Source organism: Stegostoma tigrinum, chromosome 18 (assembly GCF_030684315.1).
Source record: "Stegostoma tigrinum isolate sSteTig4 chromosome 18, sSteTig4.hap1, whole genome shotgun sequence".
Classification (NCBI taxonomy): domain Eukaryota; kingdom Metazoa; phylum Chordata; class Chondrichthyes; order Orectolobiformes; family Stegostomatidae; genus Stegostoma; species Stegostoma tigrinum.
The window spans coordinates 24,914,724-24,940,279 of NC_081371.1; the positions used below are offsets into that span (position 1 = coordinate 24,914,724).

At 42.0% G+C, this 25,556-nt stretch overlaps 1 protein-coding gene across 4 annotated transcripts in view; it reads left to right on the plus strand.

Moving 5' to 3' along the window:
- b4galnt3b (beta-1,4-N-acetyl-galactosaminyl transferase 3b) overlaps positions 1–25,556 on the plus strand; it is a 174,587-nt gene that overhangs the window by 48,223 nt on the left and 100,808 nt on the right. For 3 of the 4 annotated variants that reach the window (XM_048549108.2, XM_048549110.2, XM_048549107.2), the window contains one exon: positions 20,536–20,642. In XM_048549108.2, coding sequence (XP_048405065.1) covers positions 20,536–20,642 — 107 coding nt within the window. Of the gene's footprint in view, positions 1–16,522; positions 16,570–20,535; positions 20,643–25,556 lie in introns of those variants that run through there. The other variant, XM_048549111.2, reaches the window with a different exon arrangement.

Sequence of the window (25,556 nt, forward strand, 5' to 3'; positions counted from 1 at the left end):
GCTTACAAGGATACTTGCAGGTGCTGGTTTTGCCATGCATCTACTGCCTTTGCCTTTCTAGATGGTAGAGATGTGTATGCACGAGCTGGTATTGAGGAAGGCTTTGAGAGTTAATGCAGAGTATCTTCTAAGTGGCACACACTGCTGCCACTGTGACAGGGTAGCAAAGATTGATAATGCTGAGTGGGGTTGCAATCGAATGTGTTGCTTTGTCCTGACTGGTGGTAGCTTCTTGAGTGTTAATGGAGTGGCATTTTATCTGGGCAACTGATGAATATTCCATCACACTGTTAACTTCTTCCTCTTATAGATGATGGACACTCACTGGAAGCAACTGCAGAATTCCTAACCTCTGACCTGCTCTTGTGGCCATTGTATTTATACAACTGGTCCAGTTCAGTTCTGGTCAGTGGTAATCCCCAGATGTTGATAGTGGAGTATTCAGTGATGTTAAGTCATTGTTGGAGATGGCCATTGCTTGACACTTATGTAGCTGTATTGCTAAATATAGAATAACATTTAGTGGTAATGTTTGTATAAAAACACATTTGTGGGACAAGAGATGAGTACTGAGGAGGTGTTCATGTAATCAATGGTAAAATTTATGCCCAGATGTGGAGTTCTGTAATAGTTATTTTGAGGTAGTAAGGGCAAGTAAAATGTCTTCAGTTTGCTTCAGAGTTGGAATGACAATTTATATAGCCACCCTGCAATGCAGATTAGTTGAGGAGAACTAATGTGCATTTGGGCAGATTATGTCAAACTTACTTGGGTTCTTTCAATGTGTTTTGGAGAGATTGCTGGAGGCAGTGCAATTGCTGTGATATATGTGAATTTCCAAAGTGCTGCTAAACAGACTGGAGCAAAGTTACAGTTTGTGTGATCAAAAAGACAACAGCAATAATGTGACAAGTAAAGTTTGTGCCATACAATGCCATGCTATGACCATTACAAAATTACTAACTACCGACCCTTGGCATTCAACAGTGTTACCATCACTGAATCCCCCACTGTCAACATCCTGGGGATATACATTGACCAGAAACGCAACTTGACTTACCGCGTAAACAGAGTGGCTACAACAGCAGGTAAGAAGCTAGGAATACTGCAGCAAAGAACACACCTGATACCTGAAAGCCTGTCCACCATCTACAAGGCGCAGGTCAGAAGTGTGATGGAACGCTCCCCACTTGCCTGGATGAGTGCAGCTCCAACAGCACTCAAGCAGCTTGACACCATCCAGGTCAAAACAGTCCACTTGATTGGCACTACTTCCACAAGCATTCACTCCCTCCCCCACCGACACCCAGTACATACTGCTGCTCTATCTACAAGATGCACTGCAGAAATTCCCCAAAGACCCTCAGACAGCACCTTCCAAACCGACGACCACTTCCATCGTGAAGAACGAGCAGCAGATACACGGGAACACCGTCAACTCCAAGTTCACCTCCAATTCACTCACCATCCTGGCTTGGAAATATATTGCCATTCCTTCATTGTCGCTGTGTCAGAATCCTGGAATTCCCTCCCTGATGGCATTGTGGGTCAACTCACATCAGGCGGACTGCACTGGTTCACCGCCACCTTCTCAAGGGCAACCCAGACGGGCAAGAAATACTGGCCAGTCAGCGATGCCCACATGCCAAAAATGAATAAACAAAAAAGATGAATACAAAATTGGCTGGGTGACATGTGATGTGGTTTTCCTGTTATTTATGTCATGCTTGTATTGACGCACTTTGGTTTACTTCAAGCACTTGGCTTTATGCATTTTAGCACACTGTCCAATTGTAGAACATAACTTGCAAGTCACAAATTGCTGTTTCGGTAGGTGAGGTAATCTACATTTCCTGCAGATTTGGATGTTTTACTGATCCCGTTGGTGACTGCAGTGAATGTTTCAGAATCAGGCCCTGTAGATGTTCCTGCCCGTGTTCAATTGCTTTGATTTTGCATCCTTGGTGTAGCAGTAAATTGACTTATATAACCTTTGGTTTTTGTCCAGAAATGTCTTTTGAAAAGATTGATCGGTTCCATAAGCCTTTTAGCTAAGTTAACTTTATTGAAGTCACATTCTGTACCGTTGCAATAGTCAATATCTTCACCTGGCTTTTGCTGGCATGACAGTGAACTCAAGTATCTTGAAGCTGATTAAAACCTAAGCTAGCTTCCAAACATTTGGCCTCAACCGCTTTTTAGAGAATTCCACAGGCTCACTACTCCCTGGGTGAAACATTTTTTCTTCGGCTCTCTGAAACGGCCTACCCTGTATCATTAGACTGTGACCCTTCTTGTGGATCACTTGAAATATTGAAGAATTTTATTCTTCACAATCTTTTGTTTCCCAAAGTGATAAGAAATTTGACTGCCTGCCTTTCTTTGTCAGCTATTTGTTGACCTATGAGCTGAAGATTCATTCTTTCTTTGATCCACGAATTTCTGACACAGTGTCATTGGAATGCAATCCATGTTCAGATGTTTGCTTTCCATCTTTACTGCATAGCTTTGTGTTCTTTAAAAATTGCCAGTAAAAATGACGTTTTGTGCATCATAATGCTTCCCTTCTTTTGATGGCTTCTATCTTTTTTATTTCTGCCCTTGTTCCTACTTTAGTGGCTGCTGCTTTCTTTATGTATATTTTGCTTTTAAAAGTAATAGCTGAAGAGTACCTGTATGTGATATTTATATCAGAAAGTATCAGTGATGCCATACAGCCTTTTTTTTCTGATTTTGTGCCATTGACAAAGGAACTAAACTGTCAAAATCACACAACGGCTGTGCATAGGTAATCCCTTAAGTAGAAAGTTCTGGGCTATTCTTGGTTTTAGGATTGTTTACTAAATCAGAACTGTCCTGGGCATCTTGTAAATTGCTGTTGTGTTTTAAAATAGTATACCATGACCTTTTTCTTTTGCTTGAGAAAGAGGTGGTATACTCACAGCAGTTCTTCCAACATGGTTCCTGTGTTTCAGTACTGCTGTAGCAACTTCAGCTCAGTCTTGGTTTTTAGATCTGAACTTCAGCTCTGACTCTAACAGGTGGTACGTGACTGTCATGAAAAGAAGTTGCTGCTGTCATTTTCCCAAGCTGCTGTATCAACATGCTATGACCAGCTTCTAGTGCCAAGTTACTGTTACCGCAACATGATGTGATTTTCTTCATGTTAACTGCCATAACGTGCACCACAGAGACTTTGGTTTTTATTGAGACATATGTCTGGACATTTATTAACAACAAAATATAACACCAATATGACATCTCAAGCTTGCATGCATACTCTGGGCGTTATGCTTACTCCCATTTCTGTCCCAGTAAGTGTTTAGTTGAGTGGCCAACTAACTGACAGCCAACTTATCCAACTGACTAGTTAACAGGCTGGCTGCTAACTAGCTGTACAGAGTAAGATTGAGATCTCTCGTACTTTTCTGAGATCTGTGTGATGGTTATAAAAAGCATAGGGATAGTGGTGAACATATTTTTTTAAAATGGACTGGAGGAAAATCAATAGCAGAACTCCCCAGGAATCAGTATTAGAACCCTCACTACTCCTGATACAAGTAGATGAACTTGACCTTGACGTTCAGGGCACAATTACAAAATTTGCCGCAATATGAAACTTGGATCATGAACCATGACAGTATGGGAACTTCATAAGGGCAGAGGTAGGATAGTTGAATTCAACAGACAAGTAGGAGATTACCTCTAATGCAGACAAATGTGAATTTGCTTCCTTTTGGTGTCAGCAGCAAGGAAGAACAGTACAAAGTCAATAGTTCTAAAAGAGGTGCAAGAACAGAAGGGATACTAAGAACTGCTGATGCTGGAGTCAGAGAGAGCACAGTGTGGAGCTGGAGGAACACAGGCGGGGCCAGGCAGCATCGGAGAAGCAGGAAAGCAGAAGAAGTGTCCCGAACCGAAATGTCAGCTTTCGTGCTCCTCTGATGCTGCCCGGCCTGCTGTGTTGCTCCAGCTCCACACGGTGTTATCTTAGCAAGAGTAGAAGGACCTGGTAAGATAAGCAAGATAGAAGTACACAATTGAAGATCAGGAAAAGTTGAGTGATTTAATGTGGTACATGGCATCCTGGGCTTTATCAATAGAAGCACAAGAGTACAAATGCAAGGAGGTTTAGTTCAACCATCAAAAACATTGGTTCAGCCTAGACTGGAATACCTGTATTGCATTCACTTCTGGGCACCAGGCTTAGGAAAGAGAGATAGCAAGAACTGCAGATGCTGGAGTCAGAGACTAGACAGTTTGGAGCTGGAGGAACACAGCAGGCCAGACAGTATCAGAGGAATAGGAAAGTTGACGCTTTTGTTCAAGACCCATATTCAGAAATGGGGAAGGGAAAGGGAGCTGGGAAATAGAGAGGAGGGGTGGGGCTGGGGAAGGAAAGTGGGATGGTGATAGGTGAGTGCAGGTAGGCAGTGGTGGGAAATGGTCACTGAGGTGGGAGGGGTGGATAGGTGGGAAAGAAGATGGATAGGTCAAGGAGACGGGGATGAGAGGGAGGGTTGGGTATGGGATGAGGGCCAGCGGTGGGAAGATTTTGAAACTGCTGTGTATTCTATATTAAGGCCATCGGGCTGGAGGCTCCCAAAGTGGAATATGAGGTGCTGCTTCTGCAGTTTGTGGCTGGTGTCATCATGGAGGAGGCCCAGGATGGACATACCATCCAGGGAGTGGGAGAGGGAGTTAAAATGTTTGGCAGCTGGAAGATGTTGTTGTTTGCTGTGAATAGAGCACAGATGTTCCACGAAACAGTCTCCGAGTCTACACTTGGTCTAACCGATGTACAGGAGGCCACATTGAGAACAGCGGGTACAGTAGACCAAGTTGACAGATGTACAGGTGAACCCCTGTCTGATATGAAAGGTTTGCTGTGGGCCTTGAATGAAAGTGAGGGGGGGGGAGGTGCGGGGGCAGGTGCAGCATTCCCTGCAGTTGCAGGGAAAGGTGCCGGGGGTGGTGGGGAGTGTGGACCAGACGAGGGAATTGCAGAGTGAGCAATTCCCATGAAAGTCAGATAGGATCGGGGAGGGAAATATCTCTTTTTGGCCTTGGGGTCGGTTTGTAGGTGACGGAAGTGGCGGAGAATGATACACTGGATGCAGAGGTTGGAGGCGTGGTATGTGAGTACAAGTGGTTTTCTGACTTTGTTGTTGTTGGAGGGGGAGTGGCTTTGAGGGCAGAAGAGCAGGAAATGCAAGAGATGCAGTTTAGGGCACTGTAGGCCAACAGAGGGGGGAATGTTGCGGCCCTTGAAATAGGAAGACGTCTGAGATGTCTGGGAGTGGAACGCCCCATATTGGAAATAGATGCGGCAAAGGTGGACTAAGTGGGAGTAGGGGATCACATTCTTGCAGGGGGGTAGGTGAGAGGAGGTGCAGTCAAGGTAGCTGTGGGAATTGGAGGGCTTGAAATAGATGTTGGTTTTGAGGCGGTCACCTGAGATGGAGGCAGAGAGGTCCAGAAAGGAGAGACAGGTATCAGAGGTGGTCCAGATGAAATTGAGGTTGGGGTGAAAGGTGTTTGTAAAGCTAATGAACTGTTCGAGCTCCTCACGGAGCACAAGGCCGGTACAGTCATCAATGTAACGGAGGAAGAGGTGGGGAATAGTGCCAGTGTAACAGTGGAAAAAGGACTGCTCCATGTATCCTACAAAGAGGCAGGCATAGCATGGGTCCATGCAGGTAACCCTGGCCACGCCCTAAGTCTGTAGGAAGTGGGAGGAGTTGAAGGAGAAGTTGTTAAGGGTGAGGATGAGTTTGGTAAAGCAGATGAGGGGGCCAGTGGAGGGGGACTGGTTGGACCTGCAGGAGAGGAAGAAACAGAGGGCTTTTAGGCCTTCTGCGTGGGGAATGCAATTGGACAGGGATTGGTTATCCGTAGTGAAGATGAGGTGTTAGGGGCCAGGGTATTGGAATTCTTGGAGGTGGAGGGTGTGGGTGGTGTCCCAGATATAGGTGGGGAGCTCCTGGACCAGGGAGGGAGAAAACAGAGTCAAGGTAAGCCGAGATGAGGCAGGAGTAGGCAGGGACAATAGATTGACCAGGGCAGTCACGAGAATGATCTCAGGAGTTTCTGTTAGATTGGAGAAGTTGGGGCTCCCCTCCATGGAAAGATGAAGATTAAGAGGAGCTTTGATGGAAGTATTCAAAATCATGAGGAATTTGGGCAGGGAGGATGGGAAAAAATCTTCCTAATGAAGAATAGAAAACAAGACAACATAAATAATCTGATTAACAAAAGTGAATTGAGGAACATTTTCAGGGCGTGACTGGTTGGAATTTAAAATCCGCTGTCTAAGAGTGTGGTGGAGACAAGGTAGTTGAAGCTTTTAGAAAGGAATTGGATAATTATTTGAAAGGAAAACTCTGCAGAAGTATAAGGGAAAGACAGAAAGTTGGTGCTGGGTGAATTGTACCCTGGACGAGGACTAGCACAGGCCAGATTGCCTTCTGCACAGTGATCATTCCACAATTTGTATATTGAAATTCCACCTGATGTTTGCTGTTTGTGTCACTTTAGTAAAAACACAACCATTGTAATTGTTAGAAATTTCCAAACTCTAAGGATTTGGAAGGAATTGACTGTTTGATCTTGGTAAGTGTATCATATCCAATTCGATCCTTTCCTAAATTGGAGCTCTCCGTGTGCGCACATTTCATCTGGCTCTTGAAATAGTAATCAGGAACAAGATCCCTGACTAATTCTTCCCACTCCCAAGACAATACAGCAACTCCTTTGCAAACTAAGTTGATGCCTCCTAAATTATAACAGACTAGAGTTTCAAATTTGGGGTTTCCATGCAGTCCAGTAGTGCACAACAGCATCAAACAGCTTATATTTATATATTGCCTTTAAGGTAATAAAATGCCTTGGGTGCTTAGCAATGTTATAAAACAAAATTTGAAACCAAATTACATAATGAGATGTGAGGGCAGATGACCAAACTCCTAGTCAAAGATATCGGGGAGTGCATTAAAGGAGGTCGAGAGGCTTGGAGAGTGAACTCCTGAGATACAAATCCTGCTACCTAACAGCATGGTCACCAGCAGTGGAGGATTTAAGATCTTGGCTGCTCAAAAGTCCAAAATGAACAATTTTCGAGTTTATTTGAAGTCTTAAAATCTTGAAGATTTTACATTTTGTATTGTAAAAGATTCAATTCACGCTCAAGAAATGCAACATTTGTCCTATTACCACCTTTGTTCTCTCAACCGAAGAATTTATTTTTGTTAAACTGTAATACACTTGTACTTTCAATTTAGCTCGCCTTATTTGTCACGTGATGTAGTCATTTTTACAGTGGTGAGACCAAACGCATATACACAGTCACTTTGTAGAACATCTTTCGTCAGTCATCAAGCAAGACACTGATCTTTTAGTTCTCTGAATTTTCTGCCTTATTCCTGTTTTGAATCTCTTTTATGCCTGCCTTTTGATGTGTTCCAGAGACTCAACATTCATTAGAGGAAGAACAACCCAGTTTTTGGTTAAGCACATTGCAACCCCTACACTCAACATACTATTCAACACTTCCAGGTCTTGACCCCAATTGTATCCATTCCCTATTTATCATTGCACATTGAGTTGGTTTCGGGTGACAAGTGTTTGTTATTTGGCCACTCTTACCTCCTCCAGGTGCACCGTTTTGTTTATGTGTTGTATCATTATCTTTCCCTTTTGCCTGGCACTGTAATCCTATTTTTGTCTTTTAACTTCTCCTGCCTCCTCCATTATTAGGGACATTCTGCTTCTCCTTGCCCCCCCAAAACATATATGCAAATACATGCACACACACACACACACACACACACACACACACACACACGCACATGCACAAACCTTCTCCTTTGTATTTGTGCTTGCCAAAAACCTTACACATCCCTAACTTTTTCCTGTTCTGATGAAAATCTGATCTTTATATAAAAAGTCTCTATCCTTCACATTATAACATGATCAGAACTGGAAACATTTCTCTGTAAATGTGGCATCAACAAGTTCTTAAACAAGGATAAATGGTTTTGTTTTGAATTTGAATTGCAAAGTTCGCATTCATCACATGCACATTCTCTACAGTTGGTTGACTGGCATTTCTGTACTTAAGGTGTTCCCTCAACCTATTTTCTAATGCTACGAGACTTCATCTCTTGGTTAGGCAATTTTGGCCTCTGGATTGAGCGCAACAGCCAAGGACGCCAATCCACGGCACGCCTCAATGAGCACTGCACAGTCAGCGGTGTCACCTTTTGAGATGAGAGGTTAAACTGCGGCCCAGTCTGTTTGCTCGCGTGGGTTTAAAAGATCCTGTGAGTATTCCAAGGGAGAGCAGGGGTTATTTCCGACATTAGAGATAGCAAGAAGTTGACTGTAATGCAAGGAGATGGCAGCACATGGCTGCGAGCTTGGAAGAAGGGTCCTGACCCGAAATGTCAACTTTCCTAATCCTCTGATTACTGCGTGACCTGCTGTGTTCCTCTAGCTCCACACTGCGTTGATGGTTATCTACAACATACTAGCCAATATTTATCCTTCAGTGACCACCAGTACAAAAAACAAACATGTGGCCATTACCACATTGCTTGCTTGTAGGAGCTTACTGAGGGCAATTTTAGTTGCTGCAACTCCTTTGTTACAGTAGCATCTATACTTCCAAAAATATTTGTTGCCTCTAAGGGTCTTTGAGACTGTTGGTAAGTGTGGAAATAGCTGTAGAAAGGCATGTCATTTGTTTTCAAATTGTGACTTGTTGTACCTTATTGATTTTGTAACAAATGTACAAGGAGCGCTTTTTTTTAATTGACCAGACATTTTTCCCTGAGTTGCCTACAGTATTATCCAAGAGATTAACTTTTAATTCCTGCAAATTCAGTGTTAGCTTTAGAGGATTGGCAATGTTATTTACACATGGTGATTTCCAAATGTCCTGTTGCGTATATGGTTAGATACTGAATTGCAATCAGTGACCTCCTTTTGTTAAGGAAGGAAGATAATTAAAAGTTGGTGCCAATCATTCGATAGATATAGTAAAGAGCAACTTTGGTCATCCATCATAAGATAATAAAGTATGAAGCTGGATGAACACAGCAGCCCAAGCAGCATCTCAGGAGCACAAAAGCTGACGTTTCGGGCCTAGACCTTTTTGGATGTTTTATATTTTAAAAAAAGGTGCTTTCCTTTTCACTTCCCCTCCCTATCGTATCTCATCTGGTTGCGTGGTGAGTGATCTATATTTTGTAGTTTGCTTTGGGATGGTGTTTTAATCTTGGGGCGCTGTTAACTATCTTTAAAAAAAATTAAACTTCCAGTTATTAACTGAAAGAAATTCTGCTATAAGGTTTCAACTTTTGAACAAAAGCTTTTACTCCACAAGATTTAAAGCAATTTTTGATTTTAAAACTATGGTTTTTAAACCCTAATTACTTTGACCCAAAACTTGCTTCTGCAATACCACTGCATGCACCTGTACTGTGTGGACTGCAACAGCACCAAGTGATTTGCCACCATCTCCTCATGCACTAGGAATGGGTAACAATTGGTGGCCTACTCAGTGTCCTGTGGGGGTGGAAAAGAAAATTAAAAAGAGCAGTTAATGTTTATTTTCATTTCCATACAAGAGTTCGTGCGTAATCCATAGAGTTTTGTGGGTTCCTTCACCTCTCTTGAGTTAAAACCAGAGCGCACACATCACTTAGGAATTCACCTAGACTCTCCTCAGATTCCCAGGGTGGCACTTAGACTTCCGTGCTCAGTATTTTTGCAAGGATTCTACTGGCAATCTCAGCCACTGGCCGTACCAGACAGCAAGAACAATTTGATTCATCGTGCAGTTGGGCTTGCATTCCGAACATGGGCCCCACTCTCCATTTCGGTGTGTTTATGAGATGAGATGAGATTACTGTCCTGTGAGCCATAACTGAAACCTAGAGCCAATGAAGTCTCGCTGTTGATGTCCGTATTAATTGGTTTGAAATTGTTTGCAGCCTCTTGATTTCTAATTATGCCTGGCTACGCAGTGAGTTGAATATTCCAGGGTTTGACAGATGGGCTTTGAATAATTTGAGGAAGGCTCTGGGAATTGTCACTTTCCATACATCTCTGTAATTAGCCTAGCCTGGTTGATGTCCTGGCAACAATTGTGTCCTGTATCCAAGCCACATTCTTCTTGAATGTTACATGTAGGAATTTGTTGTCTGCTGGTGGTAGCAGATCTTCATGCATTGATTCCTTCAGACTAATAGTTTAGTGGGGTTTACTAGAATTCACCATTGAATCCCGTCGGTATACAGTCTTTAGGAGAACCTTTGCTGATGTACTTCTGGAGGATAGCTAAAAGCAGTATCATCAGAAAACACCATTAGTAAGCAATGCATCCTTACTAATCTGGGGCTTGAGTGCAAATAATAGAATTAGTGCAGGCTGAGAGAAGAGCACCAGAGAATTCCAGTAAATCCATAAGAATCTGTTATAAACTCTTCTTTGTGTATGTTCTGATACCAGTTGGACACTTAGCCAAGAAGTTTTCATTCATTTCACTAACCAGCCACATCGTGATATTGTGACTCATTAACCTAAATCTCATGCATGAACAAGGAATAAATTTCAGCCACTCGGCCCTTGGACCCTGCACCATCATTCAATGAGATCACAGCGAATCTGATTGTAATCTTAAGTCTACATTACTGCGTGTGCCTGATTAATCTTTCAACCTTCTTGGTAATCAAGAATTTATCTACCTGCATCCACTACTTTTTCAGGAAGGGGATTTCTAAAGAATCACAACTCAGATATATGTTTTCTCGTAAACAAAAACAAAGTTGCTGGAAAAGCTCTGCAGATCTGGCACATCTGTGAAGGAAAAAAAGAGTTAACATTTCGGGTCTGGTGACCCTTCCTCAGAACTCCTGTCTGTCTTGAATGGATGGCTTGTCAGCTTTAAACCATGACTTCCAGTTCTAGATTCTTCCATAAGAAGAATGATCCTTTCAGTTTCATCCATCAAGTACCTTCAGATCTTCTGTGTTTCAGTTACATCACCTCTGACACTTCTAAACTCCAGAGAATACAGATTTAGCCTGCCTAGCCTTTCCTCAAAAGGCAATCCACTCATTCCAGGTATATGTCCCATAAAACTTCTCTGAACTGCTTCCAACTCATTAACACCCTTCCATAGCTGCGCTGACCAGTATTGATGACTCCTGATGCGGTCTCACCAGCTCCCTGTATAACTGAAACATAATCAGGTTCAACTGAGACATTCAGGCAATGATTATTTGGTTAGAAATGATGAGCAGGAATGTGAGTAAAAGACAAGAGATTAGCACTAGTCCATGATGTTCGTTTGAGGAGCCAGTGTAGACAAATTGAGCCAATTGGCCTTGTTCTGTGGTGCGCTTGAAACAGATTTTCACTGTCTCCTAAACAGCCCAGATTGACAAAGTGAGCTTATCCAACTATTGAGAATGTTTTCTGTCACCCTAACCTGAGAAACCTGAGCTCTCTGATGAAGGGTCTAGGCCCGAAACGTCAGCTTTTGTGCTCCTGAGATGCTGCTTGGCCTGCTGTGTTCATCCAGCCTCACATTTTATTATCTTGGAATCTCCAGCATCTGCAGTTCCCATTATCTCTCTCTCAAACACTTTTGTATGTTGCTTCCTCGTAAGTGGATTCCAAGAGTAGCTATTCATGTGATTAGAGCAACTGGGTTTCCTTTCAGCTCATGATCTTCTCAATTACTTGCTCAAAAGATTGCATCCACTTGCAACACAAACAAAAGCAATCTTCCATTTCCTTTTCCATTACTGTCAAGTTCCATGTGACTTGGCTTTCCAGAGAGCACAGCGATAAAGCTTGGAAAAACGTTTTTCTCAAAACATCGCTGTCTCAGTACAGCAGCTCACAAAAGCAGCATCAAAGTGATTTTAAACAGTTCATTATCCTGTAATTTTTATTTCTGAGCCAAAATATTTTAGAATTTTTACTCATTCATTGTTTCTGAGTGGGTTGGGGGAAATTATCAATGCTATTCAGCATTGTTTTTTGAGAAATTGCTGGAGTTTCGTCTCAAGGTGGTTAGCTGATGCCTTTTGAGGTATCAATCAAAGGACCATGTAGTGTTTCTCAGTTTAGTGATGTTTCAGTGTCCCAGTAGTTCTAGTGCCAGGATTTTCTGTCAGTATTGCTGATTCTGCACTTTCTATTGGAGTAACAGTTTATTGTTTAATCACCACGCCAAGGTCAATTCCTTTCAAAAAGCTGATTGACTGATAATGTTCTCTGCTGGAATTCCTCATCTTGGCTCACTGGCAGCCTGAGTCAACAATTGCATCTCCATTTGAGCAGATAATCTAGACTGACTCTTTTTAGTACAGTGCTCAGGGATTATTGCACCATTTGAGATGCTGCCTTTCAGATCGAGACATTAATCAGGAAGTGATTTCAGAGCTGGATGTAACTTATCCCGTGGATGAGCAGAAATATACTGCTTGATCAAGGATTTTCCCTCTTAACAACATCACTGCAATCATTCGCTTCATATATGTTTACAGGATCATGGCACAAATTTGCTACTGCATTTCCCTATCTTGCAGTAGCAGCCTAATTTATTGTGTTGAACACATTTCCAGTTGTAAATTGAGTTGCCAGTTAAATCACTGTCTGTATTTCCTCTGACCCTCCAGTGTCAATACTTGATCATCATTTCTGGTGTTACAGTGGCATCCTGAGAGTTGAAGTTGCTGCAGTAGACCAGGGGTTTCCAAGGCTTTCTCTACTGGAACTGCATTTTAAGGCTGGGAAAGTGTTTCGAACCCTCATTTTGTGTCTGCCTTTTAGGGGAAGGAGAAGAATGAGATAAGGGGTGGTTATGAGCAGATTTTGTGGACTTTGCGTGCTTTTAAAGTAAAATAGTTTTTATTGCTGCTTTGACTCTTGTCTCATATATCTTGCCCGCAGTTTGAAAAGCAAACGTGCAAGGATTGATAGCTGTCTAGCAGCTGTAGATTTGGATGGAGCTTCCTGACTGCAATTGCTACCTGGGCCCTTGTTACCCCTGACTTTGGAAAGCCCTGCTGAAAGCTTTTTGCTGGAGCTAGGATGTGTGAATACAATCGTCCTTGGTCCAAGGTTACTTGCCACAGCAGTTTGCCTGCAGCATTGATGATTCCCTCTCCTTTAGTTATTCCTGTTCAATAACAGCACTGGAGACATTGATTTCAGAGAGCACATTTGCAAGTGCACCTTATAGTCTAAAATCCAACCATACTGTAGGGCATTTTTCACTGTAAAGTTCTCAAGATATTTATTTATCATAACAATTAATATGACGCATTTCAATTTTGGGTAAGATAGAGACTCAAAGCCATGTATCGGCCTGTGTAAGGTGCTCCAGAAACTAGGCTTCATTCCAACATTATTACAATAACAGTAAATAGGCTTCACACAATTAATTTTCTAATGGTGTGAAAGATGATGAGAACTTCAGCTTTCATTGGAAATGGAGTTACAGCACTTTTCCTAAATTAACCAGTGATTTTTATTTTGTTTCCTCCCTCTCGGGAGAGCTAGCAACTTGGATACAGAACAGGCTCCATGGGAGGAGACAGGGTGGTGGTGGAGGATTGCTTTTCATGCTGGAGGCCTGTGACCAGTGGTGTGCCACTAGGGATTGGTGCTGGGTCCACTGCTTTTTGTCATTTATATAAATGATTTGAATGTGAACATAGGCAGCGGTTTGGTTAGTAAGTTTGCAGACAACACCAAAATTGGTGGTGTAGTGAGCAGCGAAGAATGTTATCTCAGTACAATGGGATCTTGATCAGATGGGCCAACGGGCTGAGGAGTATCAAATGGAGTTTAATTTAGATACATGTGAGCTGCTGCATTTTGGAAAGACAAATCACGACAGGGCTTACACACTTAATGCTAAGGTCCTAGGGAGTGTTGCTGAACAAAGAGACCACGGAGTGCAGAATCATAGTTCCTTGAAAGAGGAGACACAGCAGATAGAATAGTGATGAAATTGTTTGGTACACTAGCCTTTATTGGTCAGTGCATTGAGTGTAGTGGGAGGTCTTCTTGCAGCTTACGGGTCATTGTTAGGCCATTTATGGAGTATTGTGTGCAATTCTGATCTCCCTGCTATAGGAAGGATGCTTGGAAATTTGAAAGATTTTGCAAATAATTTAGGAGGATGTTGCCAGGGTTGGAGGGTTTGAGCCACAGAGAGAGGCTGCATAGGCTGGGGCTATTTTCCCTGGAGCGTCGGAGGCTGAGGGGTGACCTTATAAATTCATTTGGAGCATGGATAGGGTAAATAGGCACGGTCTTTTCCCCGGGATGGAAGAGTGCAAAACTAGAGGGTATAGGTTTAAGGTGAGAGGGGAAAGATATAAAATCCTCTTAAGGGGCAATTTTTTCACAGAGGATGGTGCGTATATGGAATGAGCTGCCAGAGGAGTGGTGGAGTCTTGTACGATTACAACAGTTAAAAGGCATTTGGATGGATATATGGATAGGAAGGGTTAGGAGGGATATGGGCCAAATGCCGACAAATGGGACTAGATTTTTATAAGGTGTCTGGGCGACATGGACGAGTTGGACCAAAGGGTCTCTGTGCTGTATATTTCTATGACTCTCGCTTCTCCCAGAATATTGCATGGTAGAGAAAGGGATTGGTTTATGTAGGCAGCAGAGTGTCAGGGAGTTTTGATGGACCAAACAGTATTTTCTTGTCTCTTGTTTTGTTTCCAAGAATCTTGAGAAGACCTTTATTTTATTTTTATGTTTTTAATTTGAGTTGCAAAGAAAGCAGAAGTTCGGCACGACTTTTGACTGTCTGCTTTATGCTGAAAATACCTAAAGATGACAAGACAAAAGCTTACTCCTAAAAAATGGCAGGGAAGTTTTAAAGAAAATAATCTGAATGAATTACTATTTTTCAGAAGTGTATTTCAGTTACTGTTGATATGAATAAATATAAAAACACCAGATTCCTTAAATCTCTCAAATTAAAATAGAATTGTGCTGGAAAGAGCACAAGAATTAGAAGTAGGAACAGAAGTAAGCCATTCAACTCTCTAAACCTGGCCTCTCTATAAAATCATGATTCATCTGCCCTAGGCTTCAACTCCTCTTGTGTACCAGTTCCTCATTGGCCTCAACTCTTTGATTTCAAAAATTGATCTGTCTCCTCTTTAAGTACTCTGTGATTTAGCCACCACAGCTTTTGCTGGAGACTTCCAGCTATTCACTACATGGGGAGGTTATGGCCTAGTGGTTATTATCACTGGACTGTTAACCCAGCGACCTAGGTAATGTCCTGGGGACCCAGGTTTGGATCCTGCCACAGCAGGCGATATTCAATAAATATCTGGAGCTAAGAGTCTAATGATGACCATGAACTCATTGGTCGATTGTCAGGAAAAACATATTTGGTTCACTAATGTCCTTGAGGCAAGGAAGCTGCCATCCTTACTTGGTCTGGCCTCCAAGTGACTCCAGACCCTCAGCAATGTGGTTGATTCTGAACTATCTTCTGGGCAGTTAGAGATGGGAAATAAATGCTGCCTGGCCAGTGATGCACTAATCATGTGAATGAAGAAAGGCAAAAAAACACTACATTTTGTGAGAAGAAATTGCTTTACGTATTCGTCTTAAATGAGTGTTTTCTTATTCTGTAACTATGCCTTTTTATGAGAGATTCTCCCGCTTTTGTAAACTTCTTCTCAATATCTACCCTGTAATTGAACTGAAATGAACTGAAATTCACAGTAAAACAATCACTTGAAATCTTGAAGCAAAATAGTGAAGCAATCAAAGTTAATAGTTTGCAAGGATGCATGATTCTGCAATACAATGAACACTCTCAACACCTTAATCAGGTCTAAATCTGTAGGATCAAAAACAAAGTTGCTGGAAAAGCTCAGCAGGTCTGGCAGCATCTGTGAAGGGAAAAACAGAGTTAACGTTTTGGGTCTGACAACCCTTCCTCAAAATGGGGGAAGGGGACGGGTCATCGGACCCGAAACGTTAAACTCTGTTTTTTCCTTCACAGATGCTGCCAGACCTGCTGAGCTTTTCCAGAAACTTTGTTTATGTTCCTGATTAACAGCATTCGCAGTTCTTTCTTTTTTTTTACTAAATCTGTAGGATGTCTTTAGTCATAAATTTAAACTTGTGTCCAACCTGGACTGCACTAGCATGATTAACGCTTGGATTGATTCCAGAACAAAGTTGAGCATGACCCTTGTACCTTTGCACTCCACTTTGCATCATTGTTGGGTTAAACCCTAATTCCTGACTCAGGCTCATTTGCATTTTACCACTACCATGAAGTGATCTCATTTTTGAGTACTGCACAACAAATAATCCAAAAGTAAAATACTAGGCGGATGCTGGAAATTTGAAATTTAAAAAAAAATGCCAGCAATAGTCAGCAAGTCAGGCAACATCGGGATAGAAGATGAACAGACATGACCTTTCATCTTGATGACCTTGCATCAGAACTGTAAAAGACCAGAGATGATATTACATTTTAAGCAAGTGAAAGGGAGGAAGGTGAGAGAAATGAAGTTGAAGGTCTGTTATAAAGTGCAAGAAGGGAGCAATTTAAATGACTAAGCGTGCCGGGCTATGGGGTGTGGCAGTTGAAGAAGCGTAGAACCAAAAGATGTGTCTCAAGTAGATGTGAATGGCAAAGTGATGAACAGTTGCTGGCATGGAAGCAAAAATAAAGGAAAAATTAGAGGAAAACAACCCACAAAGAAAAAGAAACAAAATTAAAGGAGAGGTCATGGTCTAAAATTGCTAAACACAAATGTTAAATCTCGAAGTCCTTAAAGTGCCTAATTGGAAGACGAGCTTCTGCTCCTCTCTCTGACATTGGAATGCTCTGGGAGGTTGAGCCAGGCAGGGTCAGCATGAAGGCGAAATGGGGAATCCAGACAACACATGGTCAGAAGCTCAGACCCATGCTGGTGGACTGAATGGAGTTCCTTTGCAAAGCTCCCTTCTATACATTGGAGAAACCAAATACAGAATGAATGGTGCTTTTGAGGAAAACCCCAACTCCATTTGTAAGCACAGCCTTGATCTACCAGTCATCTGTCATTTTAATTCACTGCCTTATAGAAGCATTGAAGGGAGATACTTGACCCGTCTGTCACCAGCAGGTTTTCCCCGTAGCCTTGTAATTGTATTACTCTCTTAAATAATATTAAAATCTTTATTGGCAGCTATGATTGAATATACCTCCATCACACTCTCAGGCAATGCATTGCAAATCTTAATTACTTGCTGTGTAAACATGTTTTTCATTATGTTGCTTCTGGCACTTTAGCCATCTTAAATTGATGCCTTTTGGTTTTTGACTATTCTGCCAATGGGAACAATTTCTCTGCATCCACTTTTATCTTTTGTGACTTAGAACACTGCGAACAAGTCTCCTTTCAACCTTCTCCAAGGAACAAAGCCCCAGTTTACCAATCTGTCAGTATAACTGAAATCTCTCATCCCTGCAACTATTCTTATAAAATTTTTTACTCCGTGTCCAATGTCTTTGCATCCTTCCTTCCTTTTAATGCATTGCACTGAGTTGAATGCAGCACTCTTGTTGAGGCTGAGCCAGTGTTTACCAAAACATCTTTGCCTTTGTGTTCTTCTGCTACTGTAAACCCTGGGATCCTGTTTGCTTTATTAACCACTCTCTCAATCTACCCTCCACCTTTAGTCATTTGCATGGGTATGTTACCAGAACTGTCTACTCCCGAGTACAGTGCAGAACTGGCTCCTTTACTTCATATCACCTAACACTTTGGTTGGAGAAACAAGGAATTAGCTACTTGCCTGCCTATTCCTCCAGCCTGTTTGTGTGCTCTTGAAGTCTGCCACTATCCTCCTGAAAGCTCACAATAGTCCACAATGTCTTAAACCAATCCCCAGGAACTGTTTATATATGTACCTACTCCCCAAAAAAAAACTCCTTTCCTGTTGTTCAGACGACTTTGTATTTATGCTGCGACTTCCCCTTTCAGTTCATGAGCTTCAAGTTTGCTGATAAGTATGGTGTTGCATTTTTGGTGCAACAAGCAAGGGTATGACATACGGTTAATGGTAGTGCCTTGAGTAGTGTTGTATTACAGAGGAGCTAGGGGTTCAGGTTCATAATTCTTTGAAGTTTGCATGACGTATAGATAGGGTGGTTAATATGGCATTTGCCACACATGCCTTCATTGCACAGTCCTATGCGTAAGGAGTTGGGAAGTTTTGTTGAGGTTATATAGACATTGGTGAGGCCTCTTCTGGAGTTCTCTGTCCAATTCTTGTTGCCCAGTTATAGGAAAGATATTAAGCTGGAGAGGGTTTGGAAGAGATTCACCAGGATGTTGCCGGGAATGGAAGGTTTGCATTATAAGGACAGTCTGGATTGGCTGGGACTTTTTCACTGGAGCATAGCAGATTGAGAAGCGACCTTACAGAAGTTTATAAAATAATAAGGGATATAGATATGGTTAGTGGTAGCTATCTTTTCCATAAGATAAGGTATTTCAAGACTAGGGTACACATTTTTTAGGGGAGAGGAGAGAGATTTTTAAAAAATACATGAGGAGCAAATTTTTTCAAGTGGTTCGTATGTGGAATGAACTTCCTGAGGAAGTGATGGATGTGGGTGTAATTAGAACATTTAAAAGATTTTTGGATAACTACAAGAATAGGAAATGTTTGGGGGGATATGGGCCAGGCACAGGCAGGTGGTGCTGGTTTAGTTTGGGGTTAAGTTTGGCATGGACTGGTTGGACCGAAGAGTCTGTTTTCATGCTGTATTGTGGAGGTGCCGGTGTTGGACTGGGATGGATAAAGTCAGAAATCACACAACACCACGTTACACTCCCTGCAGGTTTATTTGACAACTCAATGTTTTGGAGCCTCAGTCCTTAATTGATGGAGGGTCAAGTTCAAGGAACAGATCTGACCCCAGTAAATTACAACAACCAATTTCTGGATAAAACTAATGGAATAATAAATTGCCTTTAAAGAGGAAAACAATACAGTACAATGAAATGAACTCCCCTCGGGGCAAAGGTAGCACAAACCAAACTCGATTGATGATGACAGAGCTAGGAAAGCAACAGGAAGCAGACAAAGTGTGCTGATGTCAGATTAATTGTACAAACGAGGACCAACAAGATATAGGAAGTTCAGAAAGAAAGTGAAAAATGAAATAGAAGCATCAAGGAAACGGTAGCAGATGACATCCAAAACTTTGATAGGCATTGAAACAGAGGGCAGTAAGAGGAGGAGTAGAGCTGACAAAGAGATTTTTGCGTCAGGGTAAAGTACATGGTCAAGGCACCAAATGCCAACTTTTTACCTGCTCTTTCCACGGAGCTACCAAACCTGTAGTGAAAGAGAAACTTGTTGAGACACCGGATGGACGAAAAAATTGTCAAAGGGAAGATATTACATAGGCAAGGTTGGGTTAGCTCAGTTGGGTTGACAACTATTTCGCAATGCAGGGTGACATCAACAGCATTGGTTCAAATCATGTTCTCCTACTGACACTTGATCCATTTGTCCCACCTCTCATGCTGACTTGTATTCACACCCTCCTAAACTCTTCCTACAAGCTAATAAGAACAGCATGCCATCCTTTGATAAGGTATAGTCTTCCAGATGCAACATGAGTGCAGCTGTTTTGGACTACACTTCAGCCCCTTCTGTCTTGCTCTCCTTTGCAAGCTTAGTTTTCTTTTAGTTTCCTTTCAGGAGGCACTGCATGCCATTTTGCAACTTGTCTTTGCTCTAAGTGCCTTCTCTAGATGCAATCTCGCCAATATCTTCCAATCTTTTACAGACCTTTTTTGGGTTTTTCCCACTTTCCCTTTTCACTTACTTAACACCTACTATCCTTTTCTAACAGTTTTCAGTTTCAATAAAAAGCCTTTGACTTTCTGTCTGTCTCCACAATGCTGCCCAACTGCTGAGTACTGCTTTTCTATAGATTATGAAAAGAAAATTATGTTCCTCACAAAATTGCAGAATAAACTGATCCTAACCGTGAGCAGGAGGTATGAAGTTGGATTACATCAGGTTAAGTTTACAGTCTGGAACGATAGGTCTTCCAATAGCTTTTCACCTAAAATTCTGTGTATGAAGTATTTAAACAAGATTATTACTTCAACATAGCCCATGAATATAGCTCAGTTTGAAATGTAGGTTTTAAAAACAAATAAAATCGCTGCTAAATGCTTTGAATAATGTATTAAGATAATTAATTGGAAGGAAAATCACAGCATTCAAAATATATTTGGATATTATGGAATATTTAAGGAGTTTCAATGAGCTAAGTAGATTTTGAATTTTTAAAATATCTTAATATCTTTCCAGTATTAATCAGCAAGACATTTCTAACTACAACCTCCCTGTTGTCTCCTGAACCTGACAACGTATAGGTTCATTTTAATTTTTTGGTACTTTGTGATTCATGACAAATTTGTAATGCACTGATTTTACATCTCTCATTAGAATTTAGAAACTGGAAGAAACAACCTCACGTGCAACGCAACAAAGTGCCTGGTGTCGCTCGGGACCTGGAATATTATAACCAAAGAAAGGAGGAGACAGGGAATGAGGTAATCCCATGTAATTAATGTTGTAATGGTTTGAATGTTTTGCATTTAAACTACATCTAAACCTATGTTTTAAACTGAGCTATTTTCACCGGCTATGTTGAAGTAATAACCTTGTTTAAATACTTCATACACAGAATTTTAGTGAAAAGCTACTGGAAGACCTATCGTTCCAGACTGTAAACTTAACCTGATGTAATCCAACTTCATACCTCCTGCTCACGGTTAGGATCAGCTTATTCCACAATTTTGTGAGGCAACAAAATTTTCTTTTCATAATCTAAAGAAAAGCAGTACTCAGCAGTTGGGCAGCAATGTGGAGACAGACAGAAAGTCAATGGCTTTTTATTGAAACTTTAAAACCATTAGAAAGAATAGTAGGTGTTAAGTAAGTGAAAGGGGGAAGTTGAAAAATCACGATGGAGGATCTGTAAAAGGTTGAAAGATTTCCCAAGGCTTCTATGTCTTCTACAAAATTTGGGACGTAATGTAGACATTGTAAAGTTCAAGCTATTATGTTACATGTAGCCTGTTTTTTAAAAAAAAAGGTGACAGCTAAATCTGGCCTCAAATTGGCTCAGGAATCACAATGCAGGATTAATCTGTACTCATTGACTGTGATGTAGGCAATATGCCAAGTTTGTACCCCCTGCTTATTTTGGTGCTTCCAGCCTGCTAACTAGCTGTTGATTGTCTGGACAAATACGGATGTCAATGCAGTAACTTGCTAGCACAACATAAAGCTCCCCCGTTTAAAGATCAGATCCAGTGGCCCAGACGTTGCCTGTTTCTTACTGTGTTGGGGAGGGGAGGAAGCATTTTTTGTGTTCACCAGCTTGCTGAGCCCCCTGCTGAGAGAGCTCACTATATAGCTTGCCAACCAGCTTAAGAGCTGCCTTGTGAGTTTCTTGGCCAAACACAGGCCTCTGTGGCCTCCTGACTTACCAAAAGCTGCCAGCCAATTAGCGGCCAGCAGCCTTTGGGTCCTAAAGACAATTTGTCCTATTCTTCAGGGATCCAAAAGTGGGTAGATAGATGTTTTTCTTTTGCTTTTCATGTGGTGAGAGTTGGGAGTGGCGGGAGATGAGGGCAAAATTTCACTTGGCTTTCAGAGACCTCACGTTAGACCCACCCATCTGTGCTTTCAATTGCCCCCAGATGGAGTCTTGCCTCCCAAGCCCACAAACAGATCAAGTAGGCAGGTCACCCATGTTTACCAGTCAGGAAATTGGCTACTTTTCAGCAAGTCAAGTAATCCTGGCAGTGGCAAGTTAAGGCCCTTAACTGGCCAATAATTACCAAGTATCTCATGTACATAGACAGCAAGATAAATTCGATCCAATCAGTTAATGTCTCATCAGTCCCCTCTTGATCATCATAACAACGTGTGAAGCTGGATGAACACAGCAGGCTAAGCAGCATCTTAGGAGCACAAAGGCTGACGTTTCAGGCCTAGACCCTTCATTGGAGAGGGGGATGGAGAGAGGGTTCTGAAATAAATAGGGAGAGAGGGTGAGGCGGACCGAAGATGGATAGAGGAGAAGATAGGTGGAGGGGAGAGTGTAGGTGGGAGGGGATAGGTCAGTCCGGGGAGGATGGACAGGTCAAGCAGGCGGGATGAGGTTAGTAGGTGGGAGATGGAGGTGCGGCTTGAGGTGGGAGGAGGGGATGGATGAGAGGAAGAACAGGTTAGGGAGGCGGGGACAAGCTGGGCTGGTTTTGGGATGCAGTGGGGGGAGGGAATGAGCTGGGCTGGTTTTGGGATGCAGGGTTTTGGAAGGTGCCATCAGTAGTGTTATCAAGTGGCTCTCAGCTCCTGACCTCATGACAGCCTTGGTTCAAACATGAATAAAGAAGACGAATTCTGTAGTTGAGGTGAGAGTGATTGCCTTTGAGATTAAGACCACATTCAACTGAGCATGGCATCAAGGAACCCTAGCAAAACCAGAATAAATTAGGATTCAGGGAGTCATACCTGGCATATAAGAAGATGGTTGTGGTTGTTGGATGTCAGTCTTCTCAGCTTCAGGATATTTCTGCAGAAGTTCCTCAGGGTAGTGTCCTCAGCCCAAACATCATTAACAACCCTCTCTCCATCATAAGGACACAAGAGGAGATGCTCACTGATGATCGTACAATGTTCAGCACTCTTTGCGACTCCTCAGATACTGAAGCATTCCACCTCCAAATGCAGCAAGACCTGAACAATATCCATGCTTCTGCAATACATTACTTGTCACTGTCAGCCTGGTTTCAGACCACGACCTATCCAATAATAGTGATTCTAACCATCACCCATTTACATTCAGGAGGATTATTGTCACTGAAACCCCCACCGTTGACCAGAAACTGAACAGACTAGCCATATAATTAAAAATGGCTGCAAATGCAGTGTGTAACTCTATTCCTGACTCCTCAAAGCCTAATCACCTATGATAAGATGCAAGTCAGGGGTGCAGTAGAATGACTCCCACTTGCCTGGTTGAATGCAGCTCAAGCAAGACTCAAGAAGCTTGACACCATCCAGGTCAAGGAAGCATCCTTGATTGGTATTCCATTCACTACCATCAATATTGACTCACTCCACCACCAAATCACATTAGGGTGTATCATCTACAAGTGGTGCTGCAAAAATTCACAAGGGCTCCTTAGACAGCACAATCTATCACCTCTACCATTTACAGGAAAAATGCAATAGACAGTTTGAACATCATTGTCTTTAAGCTACTCACTGTGCTGACTTGGAACTATTTCACCGTTTCTTTCATGTCACTATGTCAAATCCGTAACCTCCCTCCCTAGCGGTACTGTGCGTGTACCTACAATGGACTGTAGTAGTTGAAGAAGACAGCTCACCACTATCATTTGAAGAGGAATTAAGAATGGGCAAAAATGCTGGTTCAGAGCTTAAATTTCTGGCAAGTTTATAAAATCCTCAATGGACCTTCTCATCTGGCAATTAAATGATGTTGTGGCAAATTAGACACGAGTATTTCTTCAGAACCAGTTTGCCCAACTATTTCCTATTCTCACCACCCCTCTTGCCACCTCAAGGGAGGGGCAATATTTGCTCATTGTGACTGAAGCAGCTGCTGATACCCTCAATGGAGGCAAGTCTAATCTGGGAGACATATGAGGAATAGCACAATATGAGACAGTGCGCTCCAGGCCAAATGGGTAATGTATTGCAGGCCCTGGTGGAGGAGGAATCCTGTATCTGCAAGAGGCTGTCAACCTCTAGATACACACACAGAATTCAAATTGAGCAGATGCATTTCCCTGCAAAGCTTAGGATTCAGGCCCTAAGGACCTAGATACAGTATTGTAATATGCTCAGTAACTTTGGACAAACGGTCATTGCCGATTTATACCTCTTATGTCCTACTAACTACTTGAACAGCAGTGCTGTAGTCACTTCACATGCATGACTCCCCTACAAACAATCTATACCAATCAGGATTCAGACCTGACATCATGATTTGGACAGATCCATAGCTCGCTCAAAGTTGCTACCCAAGTTGATAGGGTTGTAAAGAAGGCGTATGTTGCGTTGGCTTTCATTGGCAGGGGAATTGAGTTTAAGAGCTGTGACGTTATGCTACAGTTCTATAAAACTCTGGTTAGACCACACTTGGAATATTGTGTTCAGTTCTGGTTATGTCATTATAGGAAAGATGTGGAAGCTTTAGTGAGGGTATGGAGGAGATTTACCAGGATGTTGCCTGGACTGGAGGGCAGGTCTTATGAGGAAACATTTAGGAAGCTAGAGCTTTTTATATTGGAAAGAAGGACCAGGAGGTGACTTGATAAAGGTGTACAAGATGATGAGAGGCATAGATAGAGTTGATAGTCAGAGACTTTTTCCCAGGGTGGAAATGACTATGAGGGGGCATAACTTTAAGGTGATTCAGGGAAGGTATGGGGAGATGGCAGAGGTAGGTTCTTTACACAGAGAGTGGGGACCATGTGGAATATGCTGCCAGTAGTGGCAGTGGAGTCAGATACTTTAGAAACTTTTAAGCGACTCTTGGATAGGTGCAACATTGTGGGCTGAAAGGCCTGAACGTGCTGTACTGTTCTATGTTCTATTATGCTTCACTACAGTCCTAAAAATGGTGAATGCATCATACTCACTTCTTAAAGGTAAACACTGAGCAGTTGTTTCTCTTGGTTTTGGCATCTGGAATATGGGGACATTTTAAGGATGGGGGTACTCAGACAACAAAACTCTTCACCCCGTATTGTCAGTATTTGAAGTTTTCAATCTTAAGAAGGCTGTGGACATGCTATAATTGCATAGACTCATGATTGATATAGATGGATTTTTGTGATCTCAAAATCAAAGCATTTAGAGAATGGAGAGAGGTGTGGAGACAGACAATGAATTATGATTGTATGAATATGGAACAGGCTCATGGAACACTATGGCCTACTCCTCCCATTTCTTTTGTTCTCATGAGTAGCAACATCTTATTTATTTTGGAGCAGAAGTGCATGATGTATTTGAATTAGTTTTCTTCCTGGTCAAGGAGACTTCTACAAATTTCCAGTCATCTTGTGTGTGGTTTTGGTTTTTGTAAGACAACGTGACTGTGGATTTACCATAAATAACTCCGGGGTATTTAGCTAACACAGTACCTTTTGTGTCCTTCCATTTTTTTCATTATTGGCATATCATAATGATGCCAACATCAGAGTGGTCAGACTTGATCGATGTCAGGCGGTAACTCCTCATCCAGTTCTACGCACATATACTTTTCATTGGGAGTACCTGTAATTTTCAGTCTCTTTCTTTTAACTTTGTTTTATTTCACTACTGTTCCCTTACTCTGAGGATTTAACAAAGGCATGTTTTGACAGTGCAGTTTTGTTAATCTAGGTCTGTATCGAACACAAACGGAATCCATATTGAGCATT